The following is a 25,556-nucleotide window of genomic DNA, read 5'->3' as shown; positions in this document are numbered from 1 at the left end:
TTACCACTGTTTTCATCTGCCATAGGGGTTCTGCAGCTGTTTTTATTTTAAAACAATCCACTACTCAACCAGAATATGCAACTGGAATGAAGCATTATTAAATCAAGATGAATGTTATGTGTGTAGAACAATCAATCTGTAATTTTACCAGGATGATGAACTACCCTGTTGTCCCAACTACTGCTGAGCCTGTACGCACATCACAGAAAATCCTCTCATGATGGCACTGGGGCTTAGAGTTACTCTGCAGTCCAGGCTGCCAAGAAGTGCATGCTGTACACTTCGTTAGTAGTAGGGAAGCATTGTTTGTAACACTGTAATTAAGAGTTTTGCCTGAAAAATCCCTCTTTGCAGGGTGTTAGATTTCTTGCTCTAGTTTCCAGCTCCAATAAATGTTCATGATAATAATACATTGTACATAGGGATTTCAATTGCTTTAAGCAAAATTAATTATATTTAAAATATTTTCCAGCTCAATTTTTTTCATTTGAAAGTGTGAAAAAATTGCATAGGCTAAAGACTAAGAATTCAAAGCTAATGTTAATTTCAAAAATCACATATTACAAGAAATTAATATATAATGTGAACTGATCAATAGTGAAGTTGGGGGTGGGGAAGGAGGGAACAAACCCGGCAGCCATGGTTTGTTTTGTGTAAAAGGGATGGTCATTCAGCTGGTTCCCTACCTAAAAACACGATCAGAATTGAGAACTTTAAATCTTTAGCTGAACTTCTGCAATGCCTTTAATTGTGCCAGTCAAGACAAGAGACCTCTTTTTTTTTTTTTTTTTTTTAATCCTGGAAGTCTTGAATCTGCGACCTAAAAACCAAACACAAACATTTTTCTGAATCTTAAAGAACAGTTAATTAGTTGTTTTGAAGTCACTATGGTCTCCTCTTTGCTTTTATCTTAACTGCTTTAGCTACTAAAAATGCTAGAGTGGATTGTCCACAAGTGTTTTAGCAAGTATCAAGACAAACACAATCCAGAGCAAGTTTAGCAACCACAGACTTGCTTAAAGTTGAAAGAATCTGTTTAACAATTTCAGTGGTAACCACGTTGGGTTGAAAAGCAGCCTGTCTATCCCTTGAGCTCTTAACATTTTTGGCAACACAGATAATTAGAGTTTGAGATGCAGAGGATTTGGGGCAAACATCCTGTGTTGCGAGTGCAAACCAGCACCCGTAAGTGTAAGTAAGTGCACCCCAGCGTAAACCTTAGGTATTTCCCAGTTAATCCACTTTGTAGATGCCATATTTACTGCCAGAGACTACAGCCCAAAGTCAAGAGTTCAGGCTCCCTGGTAATGCTCAAGAAAGTTATACATCTCAGAGAAGACAGCTTATCGAGCAAGGAGCTGCCAGTACCAAATAGTAGGAAATACTGTGGAAGAAATCAAGTTTTATCTTTAGAAACAGTTAGGCATCTACATCAGCTTCTGTGTCTTAATCACCAGCCTGAGGGCTGGGTATTGCATAAAGAGAAGACCTGACTGTCCTTTCCCATTACATGTGAAAATACAATGCTAAATATCTGAAGAACTTCTCTGGCAAAACATTAAATACCTTGAGACTTCCAGGCTCTGGAGTCTGCAATTTTGAACACTACAGTTTTGGACAGAGGTGTTTAAAACTTGCTGAGGATTCAGTCAGATAAACACTAGTGCCCTGATGACAGCACGTAGCTTTTTAGCTAGGAGGTATCAAATGCACATTAATGCCGCTCACTGCAGCCATCAAATGATGTTCCACGGCATTTGAGAAGATGATCACTTTGGTTAACTTCTATATTTATTACAGTTATTTTCAGATTTTCAATGCAGATACTTGGTTAGCTAATAGACTATGAGGCAAGGATTAACTGAGTTTATAGTTAACTGGTAATGAAAAATTTCACCAACACAAAAAGAAAATTAACTGAATTAAAAAAGGCCAAATACAACAAATTGCAAATCAGGTCTTACACAGTACATAGAGCAACTATGCAGAACTTACGATCTTAAGTGGCTGCTGACACATCCTTTTTACCTTCCTTTGCTGTAAAAGGAGAGTGGGGAGGCAAAGGGACACAGAGTGAGTTCAAATGTTCTCATTGTCCTACTGGATTACTATTCAGAAACAGTGTGAGATAATGATATGAATCATTAGGTACTGTCTATGATATGCTTTATCTTCAGATGATTGTGACATACCAATTCAACAGCACACCAGGTTTCCAGTGGGAATAAAAGGTCTTTTTTGTCAAAATCATTTTATTAAAGAGTTAATGTCACTACAAGCTCAAAATAACACATGCTTCAGAAATAAATTGGATGAAAAATACTCCAAACAGAAATATGAATGTTTTGAAGGCATGGTAAAGCATCAGTTGCAAGAAACTTCTGCAAACAGGTGCAAATTCTGTTGGTACAATGGAGAAAAACCTCAGAAAAGAAGCCTGCTGGACATGACTTCTGTTTATGTAGTGCAGTTTGTCTAATAAGTTAAATCAGAAAGGGCACAAGTTCCAGGGCTGCACAGACCTAAATGTATTTCTTCAATAATTAACCCCAGCACAGATTTTTCACTGTGAGTACTAACAAAACAAATTTAGTTGACATCTTAACATAGCAGTAATATATATATTATATATATGATAGATGTTTGACTCATGCAGCCTCCTCAGTTACATGATTTTTTTTTTTTAGTTTACTCAAGAAACATTATAAAAAAATAGGTTTGCAATTTGTATTTCACTCCAGTGTTAGTTCCGCATCACCTCGGGCAAAGACAGTGTTTCAGCTGATAATCTAATTTGGCAAGAATTCTGCCCTAATTCTTAACCTCGTTTTTGTAAATCCATGTAGAAAATAAATGCGAACTCTTTATACAAAACAAGAGCAAATAACTGTACCTATATAAAAGGGGATTAATTCCCTTTAGTTTTATTATCATGGCACATACTTGATAGTTTCACAACAGCATACTAATTTTCATTTAGTTTTTTTAAACCTCAAAATAGTGTTGACGAATAGAAGAATGTGAGTTACCATAGGCAGCCGACTCATGCATTAAGCAATTCATGTTCTTTATCAGTTTTCCCAACAGCATCAGGATTGGATAACGGGTCAAGGTCAGCAAAGAGACTGAACCAGGCAGTCAAGTCTTTAGGGTTCTTTGTAGGTTCTGAGGGAAAAAAAAAAAGTAGAGACTTGTCAGCTATTTTAAAACAAAACTGACTGAATGTTTGACTGAGGTCAAACAAATGCTATGCTATTGTTTAATTTATTACTAAGGGCACTTCTGACAAGAAAATCGGAATGAGTGATGGTATTTTAAAACACTAGCTTTAACAGAATATGGAACTTTATTAAGAATGAATGTTTTACATCTGTCTGCCTGTGTACTTTACATGGCTCCTGCCATGATAAATACAGGAAGACTTTAATTAAAAATAGAAACAATCTTGCTCTGTCTGTCTAGCTTTGTTTCATGAAAGGTATTTCATTTGTGTGTGCATGTGCATGCCTGCAAAAAAGTAAAAGGAAAGTGAAGGCAAACTTTACTTTCAACCTCTCTTACAGGACTAAATTCCTTCACCTAAATCCAGTTCATGTGACTGTTCTGTCCCCTCTCCAGCATATACGACCACACGAGGTCATTATTCATCTGGAATGCAGATTTAATGGGAAGGTAGTGGCTGGAGAGAGAGGGGGTACGTTTGATAGCCAGTCCCAAATACAGCTTCTACTATTAGGGTGTATTTTATGATGGATATAAAAAAAATGTGAACCAGGAATAAGTTCCAATGGCAGCTGGACTATTTGCATCCATTTGTCTATATTGTCATACAAGTTTCACAGAGGTCTCCTACCTTCTCTTATTCCAACAGGGCAGATGTTCAGGTCAAAGCTGTGACAACTTTGGCTGCTATAAAGAAGGTACATCACCACTATGCTTTGATTTTTGTGACCCTATGCTTAACATGTATTATATTGATAGTGAAATAAGATGTGCTCTTCCCTTCAGTCAGATAATGTCGCATGAAAGCATTCTTTGCAACACAAAGGATTTACGGACAAAATAGGCTCTGCCTGGCATAACTTTCATCTTGGTGTCTGCAAGGGTGGAGTATCTGCTACTTTCATAAACACAGATTTCAGACTAGCTAAAGGCTGTTCCTTTTTCTGGTGAGGGTACTGTGGCTGTGACATCACAGTCATTTCCAAAACAGTTTCCAAAAAACTTTTTTTGCTTCTGCTGAGCTGAAAAATGTCAGTCTTTTAATCCTGGGAGGCCGGGGAAGGAATATACATGTCACTCCTTTCTTCTGCACTGAACATCTTTGATGTAGCTTCTGATCAAATGTGAATGCACAGAATAGGCTACAGACTGGCCATAAGGATTCAACATATTTCTGGTTCACTTATCCAGAAAATTCTAGTCAAAAATCACCAGGGCTTTGTCTCAGTAGATGGCAGGGCTATGCACTCTTGGCTCAGATGCAAGAAGTGAATTAAGTTTCAAGCAGCTGATTACTGATATGATGTATGTTATCAACAAAATTTGCAATTGGGGCTTTTCTGCCTTATCAGTAGCCTGTGTTTTAACCACAATGTCCTCCTAGAGCTTCAAAACACTGTTTAGCTTAGACAAAGTGTATGCATATACTATTCTGCATGAATCAAAATTAAAGTAGTAGAAGAAACCATAGTTTCACCTCCCCTATATAATAAATTACTCTCTTGACATACTACGAGCACTGAAGTCTATCAAAAAACACACATGCACATATATCATACACATAATCAACACTGAAACACAGTAATTCATTAGTGAGCACAAGATTCTTGACATGTATCTACTACAAAAATAGGATTTATTATGATGGAGTAACTGAGAAAACTGGAAAGATAGGAGAGTCACAGCTAAAAAAGAAAAGCAAACTGAAAAAATACATCTATCACCTTTCATGGGCGTCTTGTTAGTGTTCACATTCAGGCTGTTCGGTTTCTGTGCTGGCTGTGGTATAGACGGTGGGCTCACACTGTTAGCTGCCCATCCTAAAATTCAATAACAGCAGCATTAGCGTGAAGAATTACTCTGTTAACTCCAATGCCCCACTGTCTGGCAGCACAATGCACACATGAGACAATGGAGCGGAATATTATGTTTATGGTTATGGCCATTTGTATCTTTCCTCATACACAAGCAGTCAGATGCTGCAGACAAGCAACATCCGTAAGAAGAGAGTATCTGTGGACCAGCTTCATCATCTCCAGATTCAGGCAGCTGTACTCTTTTCAAATCTTTAACCTGGCTAAAAAAGATTTTTTTCTTGTTTCTTTTATCCAATCACAATTAATACTTTTTCACAGAAAGGCCAGTACATTAATCAAGTGAAGCATAGCTGCAGGGAGAAGAATATCACTTATATTTGGGTGAAAATATCTCACATACTAAACATTTTTTCCACCTTTTTTCACTCTTACAGTTCCAAAGGCTTTCATTTCACCAGTGATTACAGAAAAAACATGTTTAGAGACCCTGGATTTTTTAGTTAATTTTTAAATTATTAATTCTGAAAAAAATAATTTATTGCAAATACTTTGAAGAACTAAACTCAACATGCACTGCTTCAAGTTATCTCTAAACTAGGTTTTAATGGAGTATTTTTTCGCTCTTCATTTGAAGGGATCTTCTCATCAGGGACAGAGTAACTATTCAGGAAAAAGTAAAACTGGGTATTCACAATTTTTTTGTCCTTATACAATTTTATGCTCATGCATATTCCATAGCTACAAAAGAGTAACAACACAGTTAATGAATTCAGATGAGCTAGGCTGGCAAAACAAACCAGGGGTGGTGTACCACAGAAATGTATCAGGAAAAAACAGAGCGTTTTTGTTCCCGGCTTAAGATATTTAAATTATTATGCTTTATCATTTTTAGAGGACTGGATGTCTTATTTCTACTTTCAATAATATTTCCTTAAGTGTGGCCTGATCAATTATCCATCTGTCTTTGGGATCTAGTATATTTAACTGCAGTATCACAAACAGGATACTTACCTGTGCTCAGAGTTAGCATTTCCCTATTCAGTCTTCTTTTTCTATAAGTTCATACTTTCACATCCTTTTCTACTCTCTTTGCCCTTCCTCTCCTTACTTTCTCCTCTTTTGAGACTGCTGTCAGATACTGGTACCCAGTGTCCTGACAGTTTCTGCAACAGCCACATAAGTCACATAAACCCTTCTTCCCTCTAACAGATGATTGTCATCACTCTCTGATCTTACCTTGACTATAAAAAGTCTGAAGCCCAAGCTGTGCTATTAAAAAGAGGCAAGAAGGACATTTCTATAAAATCACATGAATTAGAAAGGAAATTTAAAGCCACAGACATCCTCTGTATCTCTAAGGAAACAAACCGAAACTTCTTCAAAATCTGGATGCAGAGTGCTCACATATATTTGTTTTAGTCAAAGGTGATAAAGGCTTATGAACTAGCATGTGCCGCCTGAAAATGAGATTTTAGAGTTTAATCTTTCAACTAAGCAAATCTGAATCATAAATAATTAAAAGTATGGAATTAATACTTCAGAATTACATACTTTTCCAGGCATTTTCTCTGATTGTGTTACAAAAGAGGAGAATGGCAGAGGACATTACACACGACTACAGAAAACGGTAATGCTTTTGTTTGTTTGGAGATTAGGAGAAAATGTTTTAATATGTCAGTGGATGGCAACTGGTAAATTGAGTGGCTTAAGCAAATAGGAACAAATCCTAATTTCACAGAAATGAATGGCAGTGCTGCCTGGAAACTTTCTCTGAAAGTCCCAGCGAGATCAGGAGTTGGCTCCCTGAGACCTCACTGATGTTAGTTTACACTGATGTGACTGGCAGACCACAGAGCAAAACACTGCAGAGCAGTTAAGTCCTTTGGAGCCCTCCCTGTGAGTCCCTGGACTAAGGCTTGGTAAGTAGCATGTCTATGAGAGACCGCGTGGTCTGGTTCTCTGTTCCTTGAAATGCAGATAGCTCAAGTACCACTTAGGAAACAAAAATAACATAACAGCAGCAACAAAAACACCCAACCAAAAATGATCCGGAAAATGTGTGATGCTTTCATAATGAACTTATCCATCTGTGAAGGTATTGAGAAAGGCTGACACAGAATTTTTATTAAACACTTTAATTCATTATATTTTTAGTGTCCACTCACAGTGAGCTAGAGAACAACTTTGCCTTTCAAACACAAACTGCAGCCTATCAATTTGACAGCAGTTGCTGGCCCTAAGCCTGTTCTGGTTTGCCTGTTCACAGGATGACTTTGTTACGTGACTAGACAAAAGAATATTGCTGAGACAGCAAGGAAACCAAACAGCTTACTTTTCAGCTAGCATCTTCACAGACGTTACCACAATTAAATTTAGAAATGGAAATGGTGAGCTGCACATTTTCATACCAACTAGAATATACGCACATGTAAGAAAGATAGAAGAGCCCTTAGTGGCATGAATAAATAAATGAGGCCACAAACATCATGAAAGAGAAAGCCAATGCTCTCTGAAAAAGTGGAAAGGCAACCAAACTACAAAGCTGCATCTGGAAGAGAATCTGAAAGATTTGTTGGGAGCATGCTTTGTTTCTAATATATATACACACACACAAACACACATTTGTATGTATTTTAAACCAGCACCTGGTAGTCCCATACCAATTCAAAGTCCCATTGTGCTAGATCCTGCCTATAAATACAGCCAGAGAAAACTCCAAGCTGGGAATTCCTGACCGTAACAGTTTATAACCTGCATAGCATTGTGCCTGTTTTACAGATTAAGATCTGAGGCAGCAAGAAAACAAAGCCCCAAAGATTTATGAGTGTGCTTAACGTAAAATAAGTAAGTAATCCTACTGAAGTTAATAGAAAAGTTAATGTGCTTAAAGTTAAGCATGTGAGTTTTAAGAATCTTTGTGGTCTTAAGGCCAAATTCACACAGGAAGTATGCAACATCAGGGCTCCAGTGTAGCACCTCATATGGAGTAACATTAAGCAATCCTACCAATTAGGGGAAAAAAAGAGAAGGTATTGGAGATGTGTCACGAGTCCTCAATAAAATTATCCATAATTCATATATTACAATATTTCTGACTTGTACATTTAGATCTGTTTATCCTGAAGTTAGTATTTTGTTTAGAAAAGCAAAAGTCTCTGTTCCCAAATTTAGTAATAAGGTCAAATTATGAAAGAAGTGCTGTGAAGTGAAATGAAATGCAGTTTAAGATTAAAGCTGAGACTTCACAAGATATAAAATGGACAGAATTTCACCTTCTGTTAAAAAATAAGAAACAAAAAACATAAAAAGAAAAATAGCCTATGAAAGTTAGTTTAAACAGTTCATTGTACTTGACAGCTAGAGTAAGCTGGGAACATGCTGATTATTCAGGTGGTTAGCCCTGACTTTTCAAATGCCAGTAGATCAATTACTGTGATCCTCCTGCCAAAACCTTTCAAATGCATTTCAAAACATCAACATATTTCCAGTACAGACTTATTCTTTTGCTTATTCAAAAAGATTTTGGGATATCATGTTGACTGGAATGGATTTTCCATTTCCAGTGTTCCTTGAATGCAACATACCAGAGTTCTGATTTTGAAGTGCTAACAGTGCAGCCAATGTCAGTGTCTTGTGCAAATGACAGCGACAACAGCAGCCTCAGAAAGGATACTCAGTCCTGTTTGCCATTTACACCTCAAAAATATTCTTCCTTCAAGAATATGTTTACATTTAAAAACATGTAAAAACTCTGAAAAAAACCAATCCAATAATACTTCTGTTGATATTCTTAGTACTTTGCTTAAAATCTGTTTATGTCTCTGTACCAAGAAAAGTATTTTTCATTGTTCCTTTTTCCCCTTTCAGTAGATACCACGTTCACTTCTGGTCACAAGCTGTTTAATTTGACAATGCAATGACTAAACCTCGTGATTTTTTAGCTCATATTTTATAAGGTCAGATCCTACACTCTTCCAGTCCTTCTTCACTCTATCAGTCATACTCAAATATGCATGTACCTCATCATAAAATACATCTAAAACTGTGCATCATTGCAAATGTTTCCATCTAAGTGTTGAAGTCAGTGAACCCAAATATCTTGTTTTAGGGCTGGTGGTAGTAACTGTATAATGTAAATTTGACATTCTTATTCTTGCCAAAACATCACAGGTCTTTTAACATAATGTATGGTACCAGTTCCATGACTTCCAAGTAGTAGTCTTCGGCATGGACTCAGTCTGCTAGTCCTTTCTACATCACTCTTCCCCAAATGAGATTTAAATGACTTGGGACAGAGCCCAGAAAGGCCAGGTCTTCCTCCATCTTGCAATGCCCTAGGAGAGGTCTAGCCAAACCATGGGGAGGATGAAGGTAGTTGCTGTTGGCTGGTTATCCTCCCTCCCTTCCTCAAGGCCAAAGCAGCAGCAGGAAAGCTCTGCCCTAGTTCCCCTCTTTCCTTTCCTCTCCCCCCCAGCAGCTGCTTGGAAAACCCAAGAAAATTAACTGCACAGAAAAAAGGGGAGAGAAAGGATTGCAGCAGTAGGTAACCAGCCTACAAGAGGAATCTACTTGTATGGTTGCTAGGATGAGACATCCCATTCTACCTTGTCCATATTGCTACATGCAACAGCATGGAATACTTTGAAAAAAATATAAAATTAATGAATGTAATTGATTTTCACTAAGTTGTTTAAAAATAGCATTACCAGACAAAATACAGTAATAATTTTTGGTTTTTTGGCCCCTTAACAGAGACAGCAGTATGTGATTTAAACAGTGTATTTCAGGAAACTCAATGAAACATTCAAGATCGTAATCCTGACTTTAGGTTTTAGTCTGCTTCACTCACAAACACCGAATGAGCAGGGCTAGAAAATCAAATATGCTGCTCACATGTTTTTCTCCCGGCCATACTCTGCTTTAACTTCAGCGTTACTGCAGCTACGGCACAACATAAGCTGTCACCACACTTCTACATAGCAGAAAACCATACTCTAAAACCTAAAACCAAAATGCTGACAGAACAAGATGAGCTCTCACCATCTAAAGACGACTGCAAGTCATTCATGTTTTGGTCTAACAGCTGTGAGGGCAAGTAGCCTGATGGTGTTGGTGCCACAGATGACGAAGCGTTCTCCACATCTCCAGCTGAAGAGTTCATGGTGTGATCAGCAAGTGCAACCTGTCCAAAAACGGCTGTCCACTCTTTGCTGAATTCCCCTTCGTCCAGGGAGGAAGCGTTGAGGATCTCATTCAGTAGTATCATGTCATCCTTATCATCAGGTTCTGACTCCAAGGACCTCACAAACTGATCCTTTGAAGCTGCCTCAGAACAAGAGAGATTTTTTTAGACAAAGAACAGAAGGAACCTTTTAAAAAATATCCAATCCAGGTTTTTTATGTTAAATGAGATGGAATATTTTTGCACAAATATTTGTTGTTTTCTCTTTTAGACCCAATTCTCTTGCACATCTGGGCCTGTACTTTATGCAACAGATAATTCCCTGATTATATTAGATAATCTCACTGCTGTTAAGACTCATTTCTCATTAAAAACAATACCAAATATATGCTTAAAAATCTATTAAACACCACACCAAAATCATTACATAGTCTAATATTTAAAACATTGGATAAGACTACTTCTATGTTACTTTTTGAAGCATTATATAAAACTGTCAAAAAGAAATTGGATTGGTATAATTCAAAAGTAAGAGTTGAGGATTATTCTAGAATTTTGTGAGAACATACTTCAGACGACCTTTATGACCCTCTGAACAAAGCTTGAATTATTGGGGTATTTCCCCATGAGAACAGGTTACTCTACACAAAGTAAGATTTCTACACTGGTCAATGCTGTAGTAACTTTTTTTTTCCCCTCTCTTAGGCTGCCAAGAAATAACTGGGGCCACTTTCCTTCTGATTCCCCTTGCTAGTTTTTCTAGCACCAGAACTGCAGTTGAAGAAGCTCTTAGATCACTTGAGACATTACTCCTTAAAAACATTTTTTTCCTATTTTAGAAATGATAAACAAATAAAATACATTAAACTTGTAACCAGAATTGTAATCCTTTTCTCTAGCTTACAAAATATTTGGGAAGTAAAAGAACTATCATGGAACCCCAAGTATTATTTTACTTGGAAACAAATATGCTCCACTGTGGGAATATGCAGAGGACAAAAATGGTAGTTAACAATGTTGATAATGTTGTATTACTGAAATCCAGATGAGTTTATCTTAATTATGCTTGTTTCAAAGTTGTGGTAAAGCACAGAAGCAACTTCAGTTTTCCAAAGTCTGAGTAGATTAGCTGAGCTCTCCAAGTTACACACAACTTGCAAAGATGCTTTTAACTCTTTTGGGTTGGGATAAAAGAGTGATAGTAGCTAAGTGCTTGCAACAGGCCATTTTACTTAAATGCAACAGCCTTCTCAGGAAAGCTCCTTTTAATAGCTGTAATAATTTATAATGAAATGCCTGAAGTTGAGTCAGAGGAGGAAAAAAAGCGCAAAACTGGGCTTTAAAATAGGTTGATGAGTCACACACACCTACGTACTAACAAACATAAACCAACACACAATCTAAGGATTTTATTCATTACTGAATTGAGCCCTGAGATTCACCTCCTTTCTAATTCACATTTTTATATACCTCTGTACACCCTGACAGGGCTCAAAAATTAGAAACAGAAATGTTACAAACACGTCAGTTCTCCTGATGTTCCCACCAGACTAACTAAAATACCATAGAAAACAATTTGTTCTTATGAATTTCCAGGTTGCTTTCCCATCTTCAGATAAACAGCAAAGAATGTTAACCTTGTCCAAGCACCTACAATTCCCCCAAGCCACTCAGCAGGTGAGGCAGAGAGGTAAATCCTTCTGTAGGGCAAACACACCTGCTATTTCAAAGGCACTTATGAACTCTGATCTCTACAGGGCATCACCATCTCAAAGCTGCTTTCAGGAGGCCCCTTCATGAACTTGGAAAGCTTGCAGGGGGAGATGCAAAGGGAGCATCATTAGTAACAGATCTGCTAAGACACACCACCACCACTGTACCTAACCACAAATGACCTACAATGGAACAAAAGCTTTGCAGCCACACAGCTCAGAGCAAAGCCCTGCTTCATCTGGGTCTCCCATTGCAGTAGTCCCATTTTTACTGGGGAGAAGGTACAATATAGAGCTTTACATCTGAAGAGTAGCTAGGTCTTGCTGTAGCGTGTATGACCACCAGAAATCAAGAGTGATACATTTCTTGCCTCATCAGTCTTCCTGATCTTCCTGTGCGGACAACGCACCCAGGGCGGGGGAGGATAAGGTGATGCCTATGCTCAGGCTACCTGGAGTAAGCAGCGGTAAGTTCTATTTCTGCTTGCAATAAAGGTTATCTTGAAACAAGTCCTGCTTATCAAGATATTACTCATGTAGTATCTCTGCTTGATTACTAGAATAATATGGACTTTCTCACCTCACCCATATATCTCCTATTACTTATTTTCTTGTTTCTCTGTTTTCACTGCTTATTTTCACAGCCAAAATCCCTTTTTTTGTCTGCACATGCTGCCCCATATCTTACAAATGTCCATGATAAAACCCCAAAACTTCCAATAAACCACTGAAAAAACAATGTCGCTATATTCTTTTTTGTAGTAGTTTGAACAAGCCTCTAGCAATGCTCATAATGCTTTGCAAACATGCTTCGTTTTGCTGATATTTAAAAAAAAATAAATGGGAAGAGAAACTAAAAATATTTACAACAATACGTGATCGGAAACACAGGATAAATACTTCCCTCTGAAATACACATGAAAGTGTACCTCTAACTATACTGCTTCACTTAAAATAAGACAAAATTCATTAGCCTAAAGCTAGCTAGGGTGTAAAATTAGGGTAAACGGCCGGTATTGTAACATTAACATAACTATCCTCATCTGCTGTTGCCACCTCACAACTGCTTTCATATTGATTTAACTATTTGACTACACAAAAAAAAAGCCTTCTAACTAACACAGCTGAACTTGTATGACCAATAATTGTATGCATTACCTGCACCTCCACTAAGAAGGTCCAACAAAGAATGGAACTGAGTAAGGGGAAAACCAGAAGAAAAAGGGCTGCTGTCAGACAAGCACTGACCTTTTTTTATTAACCACAGAAGAGAAGTCATCACTACCTTATCTATCCACAGGTTAGGGCTGATTCTGCACAGACAGCTGAAGAACCTTCCCTGTTTCTGCCTTCATGGACGATTACCCACATGGGTAATTTCCCCACAGTGCAAAAGACTGCCTGTGCCAAATCCAAAGTTGAGGTGTTTGCAAATGCTTTCTTCCTCACCTACCATGAAGGCAGTGCCTTAAATACCCCACATTACACTCCCAGTCTGACTGACTAAACTGCACAAAGGGATTTTTTTTTTCTTTGCTTCTTTACTTGCTTTTTGAGTTGCCATAGTTGTTTTTGGTGGTGGTGGAAGTTTTTTTACTCATTCTTCTGAGATATATGAGTGAAAAGCAAATGAAAAATTATAGGTAATACTATTACTGCACATAAAAACACAATATAAAACTTTTAGCCAGATCATTCATATGTTACATGGTAAAACAGTGCCCTTCGGAAAAAACAGCACATCCTTTCGAGCTGCAACAGATCTAACAAAAACGTAAGGATTGGAGTAGAGCCTGGAATGAAAGACTGCTTTCTCATGTGTGTATGAGAACAGCACAGTGGATTTAATTAATTATCTGGCTGAAAGAAGTCACCAGTTGTTATATGGTTTTAAGAGGACTAAATCATTTGGTTCTGATACATACATTTCTGATATAAATCTTGTGGTTACAAGTGTATTGTCAAGGGTTGTGATACAACAACTAAAGAACCAAAACCAGAAAGTTTGTGAAATGTTATAGGAGGGATAAGGTTTACAGTAGAACCTACTTCAGCAGGGCAAATATAGTCCAGTATACCTAAGCTTGAATCACCTGTTACAATGTGTTTTATCCTCAGTAAGGTTTACTTCATATTATAACATTAGGAACAGTGCCTCTGCATATATATGTTGAGTTCCCTTCAACGCTGTTTAAATACCACAGCTCAATAATTTCATTCAACCTTTCAGATTATGAAACAATTAAAATTATACTTGGTGCCTGTAATTGAAAAGCAGATGAAACAGACATGCACAAAAGTTTCATACCATTTTCTTCAGGTTGCAGGTCTAATAAGTCATCTATGGCACCTAAAAGCAAAATAAAAAAAAAAAGGAAAAAAAGAAAAGCAACAAAAGAAGATCTGCAGTACACTGACAATCAGTATGTATACATCCAAAGGTAGTTTTCTTAAGTCTCTTCACCTGAGTTCTGCTTGTGGTTACAATTTCCTTGTAATGCGGATATGACATCCTTGCCATCACCAGCTGTAATCAAGATCCAAAAACATGTCAAATTGCACTTGGCACAAGATCATGCTTATAAACAAAGTCACTGTAAGTTCAACATGCAATGGCTGTTGGTATTCATGTTTGAAATGAACCTGGTCACAATGGATGACAAGGGAGGCAAATTTCTGAATAACCGGGGGGGGGTGGATCTTCCTTTGAATCACCGCCTGCCACACCAGCTCATCTCCAGGCTGAGTGCACCCAACTGGGGCAACTGCAAAAACCAGACAGGTCTCTGCTGTCCTCCAGAAGCTGAGACACTTCTTTTAGAAGCCTGTACTTACACTGGCCAGGAGAGAGCACAGAAGTGCCAGGACCTCATCATTCCCTAAATCGCCTTCCTTGACAATATGTTTCTTCCTCATGACACCAACTCTGGGAATGGGGAAAAGGAATCTCCCCTCAAAGCACCCCATGTCAGTATATAAGTAACAGCACCTCTTCTCCTGCAGGAAAATAATGGGCTAAGACCAGTAGGAGGAAAAATACAGCTGAGGGTTATAGGCTATCAGAGGTAAAATACACCACCACACCCCAAATGTAACTAGGTTAAGTTCTGAGCAAGTTTCTAAGGTTAGACATGGAGGCAAAACAATCATCTGGATTCCCTCTATCAGTGAGGAGAAAGACACTTCCCTCAGGTGATTAATCTCATTTAACATATGTAGCAAAACAGAAGGGATTAGTTACCACTGAACATGCCTTTCTCTTCTCATTAACTGTTGAGGAAATCTAGCTTCTAGACAGCTAAGACTGTAGTTCTAACGGCAAATGAAGGGGTTGGTCACAGTATTGCCAGAACCGGAAGACAGATATGCTGGATGCCTCAAACCTGAGGCTGGAAAGGAGAAATAAAATTCTCTATAGGGGAATAAAAATGGAATGTCAAACCTTTTCAAGAAAAACGTCAAGGTGTGTTCAGGACAAAATGAAACAGAGCAGCTTCCTGTTTGAATCATACTACTTTAGCAAGGCTTTGCTAGGACAATGACAGAAATGTGCTACCAGCATTACAACCAGCTGGTCATTTAAGGACCCATGATCACATCTGATTATATTCCATATATATAGGAGAGGTATAAACACACATGGATAAATATAACTAATGCTTCCATAAAAGGACAATGCACAAAGCTAAAGGGGAAAAACCCAACCCTCAACTGAATGGCAGAGGGTGTGGGTGGAAATCAGAAAGAGAAGTTCATGAAAGGTGGGATATGGATGACCACAATTCTGTAATGAAAAAGGTACAACTGTTGCCGAGAGCCTGTTTTAGTTCAGTCATAAACATGATGGAGCCAATCTTAAAAACAACCACAGTATAGTAATGGAAAATGCAGAGCAAATGATTAAAAAATTGGAAATTATGAATTAGAAGTAGATAATGAGGAAAACTAAGAAGAAACATAGCTCCATCACTAGTACCACTACATGTGTATTACTTGAGTATGTACACAGTCCTTTAAGAAAAAAGAAAAAAAAAAGAATCTTAGCAATGGCACATACCCACTAGTGTATGGAGATGGAAAAATTTAGCAAAGCAGGCAGAAGTATTTCAAAATACTTCAGTTCCTTTTAGGGGCGCATGAGAAAGAGACAGATCAAGGTATTTATAGTATGGGTGATGGTGAAAGATTTTACAGCCCATAAGTAACTGAAATTCTAGAAAACATCTGCTAAGAAAATGCAAGTCAGATTTTGCATCCAACAATATTAAAATATTTCATCAAAGAGATATCTGCTCTAATTAATTGCAAAATGGGTGAAACTTCAGAACACATGAGAAGTCCTAATATTGTGCCTTTATTACAAAAAACTCTCAAAGAACAACAATAATTAACAATGTCTCAAGTATTTGTAGGCAACTATGGGCTGGTAGCTTACCATTATTCCTAGGCAAAACATTAACTGAATCCCTTTCAGTATGGGATTCAGCAAAAGAATACAAGCATAATAAATACTCCTATAATAAAAGGTGTTTTTATGGAAAGCAGACCTAGTTAAAAAAACCCAGCTAATTTAATACTTTGATAATCTATGAGCTTTCTTTGGTAAAGATATTTCCTTAGAAACAACTTGACTCTGCACTGCATAGCCTTCCAGCTAAAAAGCTAGCACTGCACAATATCTATAATGAACATATTGAATGGATTAGGAACATGACAACTAACAGATGTCAAAACCCAGTTGTTAGGAGAAATAATTGCAAAGTAGAAGTGTTTCTAGTTTAGATCCACAAGGTTTAGTGTTCTAACCATTGCTATTCAATGGCTTTACCAGTTATCTGGAAGTAAACACAAAATCACATATGAAAAAAATGTGCAAACAACTAACAGACTATTAGAGGTGGTCATTCAGGCCAGTCATTCAGTTTCTGTAGTCAGAGCCGGGAGAATTTAATACCACTAAGTCATAAGTTATATATCTAGGAACAAGGAATCTAAGCCATGCTATAGAAAGGAAGAATGAGTCCTGGAAAGCTGTGACTAAAAGGAACTGAGTCTTGATAAGCAACAAGTTCAAGTATGAGCTTCTAACTTCATGTTTCAGGAAAATGAGATATCCTTCTTGGATATAGAAACAAGAATGTGATTTTACCTTCTAGAAACACAAAGGAGACACCAACATCAGAAATGTGTTCAGTTATATATTTCGCATTTTAAAAAGGATGTTGTAAAGTAGAATGGAAACAAAACCTTAAAAAATAAAGAAGTAGAGAAGATGTCTTCAAGACATAAGTATGGTTAGTCTATTGAAATGCAGATCTGAGAGGAGTCTTGATTTAAATGTAGTACCTTTTAAGTATCTTCATGAAGGATAAACTACCACATATTAAAATGATTCTCCACTCCCTTAGTAGAAAAAGATGTATTATAAGCCATGGCATTGTTTAGGCTGGAAGGACATCTGGGGGTCATCTTGTCAAAGCACCTTGTCAGAGTAGAGTCAGCTACAAAGTTAGATCAGGTTCCACAGGGACATGTGCTATCAAGTCTCTAAGATCTCCAGGGATGAAAATTCCATACCCCCTCCAGGCACTTCTTCCAGCACTTCACCACCCTCACCGTAAGCACTTTTTTTCCTAGTATGTAATCAGAATTTCCCTTCCTGTCACTTGTGTCCACTGCCTCCCATTCTTTCACTGTGCACCTCCAATTAGAGCCTGGCTGTGTCACTGGGTAATATAAACTCATCAGGTCATTGGCAGTGGCTGAATATGACTTTGCCTAGCTTTTGGGCAGAAGTTCCACTGAATTCATCAAGCTTTTAGCAGAGCACGTGTTTAAACACTGGAACAAACTAGCAAGCTAAGCAGCATATTTTCCTTGTCTTGACACCTACTAATCTGCAGATCCTTTCCTTGAAGACCTGCCCAATGAAAGACTTATGCCTTGGAAGACAAGCTATTTCACCTATCTGAGAGTAACTGAGTGAAATGAAGTGGGATATAACATGTAAGAGATTAGTTTTAACAGATCATCCTGGCATTAAGTTTTATGCATTTGTAGGGATTTGCTGGGTGAAGCTGAACATATATGAAATAAACAAAAATGAAAAAACCCACAAAGTTATGATAACATAAAATACCTGAATAGTTTGATTCCTTTGTATGGATCTCCTCATCTAATGAAATCAACCTTAATTTGAAAGAATAAGAAAAAAAAAAAAGAAATTAATTCTAAGGCTACAGAATAATAATACATTTATCTCTTTTTGGTCACATCATTACAGAATCATATCAATAACAAATAAACAGTAATTTAGATGGACTCTTGTATTTGCTGTTTATATGCCGAGTCTGTTATTAACTATGTTTCATTATGGAAGTCTATTGAAAACTAATCTTAGACTGAAGAGCAACTATCAAAACCTTTTAGTTTAATTAAATGTCTGTAATGAAAAGTACACTGTATTCTGCGTTTCCAGACTTGGTCTTTCATAACTATCATGAAGAAGGTACAGCTGTTCAAAAAACAACCAAAAACCCAACCACTTTCCATTTCTTTTTTAAACAACAACTAATTAAACATTAACAGTGAGGAGAGTTTTGTCCCATGCCAGCAGATTTCTAAAAAACAGATCAACGGTGTTGATGAAAAAGCTCGACAGAAAAAAAAAAAAAAAAAAAGGTGTGGTTTATATGCAATTCTTAAACAACGGTAATCTCTTCAATGAGGAATATATACTAACTGCTATTACTCTGTGTAAAGCCATTCAACCAGTAGGAAATGAAGCAGCCACAAGGCTGACATGGTGGTAAAGACGACTGTGCAGGCACATTCCTCCAATCGTCTAGTGATAGGACAGGAGGAGCTATGTCCCCTGCTCTTGAGGATAGGCTGGTGGCAGAGCAGAAGAAAATTAGATTCAGGACAAATTTTAGGATAATGAATGTTTACTGTGAATGGAAAGTTCATGAGAATCTTAAAAACTTTGTTTTGTGTAATCTTTTTAGAATCTTCGATGTTTGTTTATTGTTTGTTTTAGACAGAAAAATGGTGACTTTTTCCACTCACTATTATAACAAACAAGGAAAAAGGTAATCCATAAATAAAAACAAGTGGAACCATGACATTGCATCTGATGCATTTGCTGCTAGCTGCCAATGCACACATCTTGCATAAATTATGCATTCATTCTAGAACTTTATATTCAACATTGAGGAAAACAATTGTTTATGCAATTCTTTATTACCGTCACATGAGATGCAGCAGATTCAAGGAACTACTGTAGAGACAACCAACTGCCAAATGGTACTTGGCTGAGTCCTTTCTAATCTGAAATCACCAAATCTGACCAATTTATAAACTGGTTTTGGTCACTGGTTCTGAATCTAAAGAAGTAAAAGGATTGGAACACTGAACTCTTTAAAAATCCATTATTATAAATAGCTAAGCAAACTCCACTAATCGGTCAAGCTGTTCTCTGCTTTTTGACAACTGATCCTTTGCTGGGTGCCTCATTTAACCAGGGACAGTCAAAACAACAGGTGGCAGCAGGATTATATCAATGTTGCATCTCCTCGCAACTGAATCCTGATGGTCCCGTAGGGGAGGGATCTCATCTCATTCTCCCGTTCCCCTCTTCCCATAGCAGCCCATTCATAAGTCTTTCTCACCTCAGAGCTACAGGTAACTCAAACCTTGATAGCATCAGCTCACTTAGATGTACTTTATACTAAGTACCTACTGCTTCATTGGATTACTAACTGATGCTGTATACATTACAAAAACTAATTGCTGCTCAAAGCAATCAGGAATCCATATCCTATTCCCAGGTGAAAGGAGATGCTGCTGAAGGAAGAAATATAATGCTCATATATCTTCTCCCATGTGCAGTTGCTTACCATTTCTCTTACTAAAGAAAAAATGAAGCAAAAGCTGAAAAATAAAGAGAGGGCTAGGAAAGATGAAAAACATATAAAGGTTTAATGGGTCTTTTTAAAGCTCTTAATTTCACTGTGAAGTTTATTAGTTTTCATGTACACATTACAACATTTCAGGAATTCTTGTACTAATCTTACTATTAGCTAGTATGATCAGACAAACTGTGTCTATATTCCATTTATAAATGTCTGGTGACTTTAACAATCAGAAAGCCAATTATAGAGAAAAATACTTATTATTTTAATATATAGACCATGTAACTTACTGACTCTGCTGATCTTGTACTGATTTGGTGCTCTCAATCTGCAGGTCTTCCTTTTCTGCTTTTTCTGTTAGTTTATTCACAGGATCTTGCAAGCTCTAGATCATAACCATAATATAAACAAAGAGAAGAAAACAAAATAGAATCAGGGAAGCAGAAGTGCATCATTTAAGGACAAACCAGACTTTAGAACCTAGAAAAATTAAGCAAGAATGGTTTTGAGCTGTATGAAAACTATATCTGACTCAAACAAGCAAAATAAAAAATGTTAGAAGATACTCATTCAAACTGAGTTCCATGAACACACTTCATGTAAGAAGGTGACTCTTGACTACTTCTAAACTCATGTTCTGTTTCCAATGTTTCTAAGTAAAACCATCTATACCATGTGCAAAGCAGGCACTGACACATGCTGCTTTGCCATTTTCTGGGTTTGCTTCTTTTTTTTTCCCCCTCCCTTTTTGACACCCCCTTTTTTTTTTTTTTTTTTTAAAGATGAGAAAAAATAATTCTTTACATCTGTTTGTTCCTCATATACTGCTTCTTCACTTATTTTTTTTTCTCCTGATACAACTATTCATGCAATCTTGGCAACTGCAGTGTAGTGGGAGGGTACTACTTGTATCATGAATCTGAAAATGAGGGTTAAAATCTTGGATGATTAGTTAGATAGAGGCCAGGTGTGGTATTACAAAACCCTCCTGTCCCTTTGTAATCTGAAAGACCATGCTACAAGGTAACAATGCGTAGCTTCATGGTCAGTGTTTTTATAACCAAAATTTGTACCTGTGAACAAGCCAACACATAAAGCATTATAGACTGACTCCTTGAGATTACAGAAGTGATATACTACTGGTTGTCCCTGTTATGCATTAATTAGGATTTCTGTATGAAAAATGAAGTAACTGAAGACAGTAATTAAATAATCGCAAATGTTAGCAATGTGAATATTTGGCTCTATCGAATGGTTTTGATGTGAAGATGAAAACACGTTCCTTTTTCCAAAGTCCAACTCAGTTTTTGAAAAATAAAGCCATGTTTCATGTGAGTAGTGCCAACCACTTGTAATTACGTTTATGTCTCACTGATATTCACAGTAGTGCATCTCACTCACCTTCTCCCCTGGCCCTGTAAAAAGCTGAAGCTAAGACAAATAAGCCACCTTTTGTGCAAAACTTAACGAACACAGAAGTGTAGTGGTCTCGCATCTGGAGCTTTAATCAAATGGTAGTATGTTTCATTAGAACAGTAAAACAAGGAAAAGCCATGGCCACTAAGTCCATCTCATCTACTGAATAAAAGTTAGAGTCCCCAGCCCATATGTTACAAGAAGAGCATTCCCAGGCATGTCCCAGCTCTTGTTTGCACTGCCCTGTTAACCAGGACAGATGAGTCCCCAGAAGGGGCGTTCCAGTTTCTGCTTGGCTCAGTACTTATCTGTATGACAATCTTACATGTACACTTCAGTGTTTTAGAAACCAAACTAATGGACTTGTTGTATACTATGGGTGCATTTTTTTTTTCCTCTCAGTAAGTTAATTCTTCTACCTAGAAGCACGGATTTGTCATAAGCACCTTTAGCATTGCAGACTTCGTGCATCAAAAGATGCGGGATAACAAAAGCAGCAATAATAAATGGAGGCATTGAAGAAATTTACCTTATTCTGTGGTTGCTGCCTTTTTTTTGACACTGTAACAGTGCAAACGGGAATCACACGTAAGTATACTTGGATTCTGAATAATGGACATGAGCCACCTCAGCTAGATCACCTATGAATGCATATGTTACCCTTTAACTGCATTTGTACTGGGTATTGATTAGACTGCACTTGTACTATTAAAATGGATGGGAATAAATCCAGGACATGAATTAGAGTTCAAAAACAAAGAATATGCACTATACTTGCACAAAAGTGCAACGCAGAGAAGGACGGCAGACCTTTGCATTACGGTGACTTGCTTTGGGCACTTGAACCATCTTGGTCACCTTCACAGTAGGACACAGAGTCTGCTGTAACCAGGAGGTGATGGTGCAATAGTTGTGGTGCTCCGCCTGTTTCTGAGCATAGCAGCACAGAGCGTGGCCCAGGAAGGATGTAATAGTTTTGAACGACAAACAGAACTACTTTAACCACTGCCTAATTATACAACTTAAAATTATCAGAAGTAAAATCTTCTGAATCTTCACTAAGAAAACTACAGAGAAATCAGCATCCCGCTTTAAGGAACTATATTTTATGATGCTTCCTTCATGACTGTTTCATGAAATCCATGTTTAAAGGACTGTGATCAAACCACGGAAATAGCATATAGAAATGGAGTTCACAAGTACCTTGGGAAGGAAACAGCATGATAATAATGGCAGTTACTATTTCCTGTATTAGAAAAATAAACATAGCTCTGAAACATAGCTTCAGTTTCAGTGGAGATTATGATCAAAATTGTTAAAAATCAGCAGCTGTATTTTGATTCAATAATTCAATGGAACAATTTAATTCAGACAATATTCCCTCAAATTCTGATAGTAAATAATGAAATAACTTTCTTCTTCCCTGCCTCCCTCTACTCCACATCTTGATGTGCACTACAAACTGATACGTTTTTAAAAAATTAAAAAAAGCTAGAGAATGGCTATGAAATAAAACTGAGTGTTAAAAAGCCACTTTCAACTGTTTTCTAAACATGAACCCACAGTAAAGCGATCACTGCTGTCAGCATGTGTAGAAATCAAACTATGATATTCTCCTAATCGTTTCAGTTTACATCAGAGGAAAAGAAGTAGTCCAGTCATCTAGAAAGTGTAGTGATTAAACAAGGCTGTAAAGACACAGGCTGAGTTCAAACAAAAGCAAGCACACTTCAGCTGGGTGTATGAAGTGTCCCTGACTTCACTGGCCCTCAGCAAATGGATGTGTAACTTCACAGCACTCTTCTGGGTGCTCATGTGGACTCACATGGACTCTGTTGCGAGCTACACCAGTATGTGGCTTAAGTAGGATGCTCACATGTTTAGAAAGCTATTTTCCTAGCTTCATTATTTTTCTTTTACTATCAAGGAAAACCGTACACACTAGCAGAGCAAGTTCACAGTCATTCACCCTTGTCTATCTTGTCTGTCTCAACCAAAAGTCACCCAGTGATATTTTGCTTGCTCCCAGTACTCAAACTAAATATCTAAGCTGACAAAGGGTTCTTCCACTAGGAGTTAACTCTGGTTTCAGCTCAGGCATCATTCTGAGACTGACAGCTACTCACTCACAAAATTCCTTCACCTGCATCTGGGCTGCTTTCAAGTCAAGCCAAGATCATCTGGACTGCACACAAAACTTGTCCTCTGCAGATAAATCACCAGAGTGTTGACAATGCGCTCAGCTCACCCACAGTTTCCCCCAAGTGCCTTGGACAACTAATGCATTTCCTCTTGACTGAAAAAGAATCAAAGCAACACAGCTAAGGGCAGGTCCAGGAGCCAGGGATACATCCCAGGATGTTACAACACATATAGAGAAGTACAACACCACTGAGGAGACAAAAACTTGGATATGTTTCATTTGGGAGGAGGGCTGAAAGGAGAAAGGAAAAGCAGGTAGTCTCAGAAATTCCTTATGGAGATTCATCAGAAAAAAAAAAAAAAACAAAAAAACAAAAAAACAAACAAAACAAACCCCAAAACCCCTAAAGATATAAAATTGTATGCAATCTTGCCTATGAGTAAAGTCATGGTGCAAACAAACAAACAAGAAAGGATACCAGACTACAGTCAGCAGAAGGCAACAGTGTTGTAGCACCTGTTCGGACAGAATTCTCCAAACCATGTAAGGAGCACAGGCAGCAGTGTTCCTCTTTGCATGGAAATAAATGGATGCACTGAGATTTATGCTTTTTGACTTGTTTACCAGGGCTGCCATTATCTTTAGGCTCATGCAAACTCTTCAGAAAGTTTAGTATTATAGCATTAAAATGTCAAAAATGCAATTAGATATTCATTAAGTAAATAAGGCAAATAAATTATGACAGAAATTAGAAAAAGGTATTAGTGATGAAAAGTAGCCCCTGAAATGGATTTGAATTCAATTGATATACGGTAATTTCAAGACAATGAAACCTTAAAAGCTCTACCAAAACAGCAGCCCATCATATTTAATATTACAGCAATAGATACAGTAACGGACACTTTTACATCACAATACATAGAGTTGTTAGCACATTAATAATCATCTTTCATCAAGCATAAAACTCGCAGTTAGGAAATACAGCTGCAATAGCATAATTACACTACTCTCAGCATATACCCTGAAGCAATGAAAACAAACGGGCTGCTTTTCATTAAGGGAGCTTGGCAAACATCTCTAAAGACAATGTTTTCTTTCCAGAAACAATCCCGAGAGGCGTTTAAGAGTCTTTTTCCTGAAGTAAACCTGGTACATGAATATATTCATACTACAAAATACAAACAGTAATTTTCCAGTACATAGCACTTTCTAATTTTTCAGTAAGACAATCTACGTCTAAGTCAAATATTAACAGTTTCTTTAAACTCTTGTTTTAAAGTAAAACATTAATCCTACATACATGTATGATTAGTTTAATTCAGAAGGATCACTTGTATGAGCAAAATTAAGCTGCTAGTATCAGAACTAGAATCATAAAAGACAAAAATGATTTGCAAGCACCAGATTCAAAATTGTCTTTTAGGAAAGATCCCTTTTTTAAGACAAAAGAAAGCAAAAGATATTCTAAAAGGGGTAACTCTTGGTTAAACATAGAAATGGGCACATTGAAATATTTTATGTGTGTTTTAGGCAATTATATATTCTGATTGTGTATTTTTAATGCATAAAGTCAACAGCAGAGATGGCATCTTCATTGGGTACATTTTTAGACCAAAAGTTTCTCCATCAGAAATTACACTTACCCTAGATGAGCTATAACCATATATTATACTTCATAAAAAAATAATTCCATGTAATCTCAATGTACAATTAGTTTACAGTTCCTTCTTAATATATAGTTACTCTGACACGAACATGTATGACATGACTGGTAGGGGTAGGTTCCCTAACCATAAACACCAATTGTTATTCCACAGCGAGGTCTAGCAGAGGAGACACAGCACTCATGGGAGTTCCACACCCTTCAGGAATGACAAGTAGAGTTGAGGTGACTTAGTAAGGCACCTGAAGTAGCACCAGACATCTATTCTCTTAGGCAACAGAATCTCACCTGATGCCACCACTGGATTTTGATTTAATCTCCTTAGCAATCATTTAAGGTAAACAAACAGAAACTACTAATTGGGGGAAAAGAGATCATGGAGGAGACTTAACTTTGGTATAGAAAATAATCCCACACTCTAGAGACCAAAAGAAATAAAGAACTCATACTAAAAGGCAGTAACATAGTCTTATTCCCAAGCAGCATTT

At 37.3% G+C, this 25,556-nt stretch overlaps 1 protein-coding gene across 5 annotated transcripts in view; it reads right to left on the bottom strand.

Moving 5' to 3' along the window:
* ICA1 (islet cell autoantigen 1) overlaps positions 1-25,556 on the bottom strand; it is a 75,808-nt gene continuing 50,252 nt past the window's right edge. The window contains exons 11-19 of one of the 5 annotated variants that reach the window (XR_004406906.2): positions 20,137-20,231; positions 18,073-18,122; positions 14,398-14,460; positions 14,242-14,283; positions 10,080-10,361; positions 4,947-5,042; positions 3,030-3,165; positions 1,996-2,037; positions 1-820 (exon numbers count right to left, since the gene is read on the bottom strand). Coding sequence is in view for 4 of the 5 variants with exons in the window: in XM_042801981.1 (XP_042657915.1) it covers positions 3,044-3,165; positions 4,947-5,042; positions 10,080-10,361; positions 14,242-14,283; positions 14,398-14,460; positions 18,073-18,122; positions 20,137-20,231 (750 nt within the window). In the remaining variant the exon portion in view is untranslated. The other 4 variants (XM_042801981.1, XM_032991643.2, XM_032991644.2 and 1 more) reach the window with 4 other exon arrangements.

The sequence above is a fragment of the Tyto alba genome, unplaced genomic scaffold (genome assembly GCF_018691265.1).
Source record: "Tyto alba isolate M040663 unplaced genomic scaffold, T.alba_DEE_v4.0 Super-Scaffold_38, whole genome shotgun sequence".
Taxonomy (NCBI): Eukaryota; Metazoa; Chordata; class Aves; order Strigiformes; family Tytonidae; genus Tyto; species Tyto alba.
This window is presented reverse-complemented; position numbering and strand designations above follow the sequence as displayed.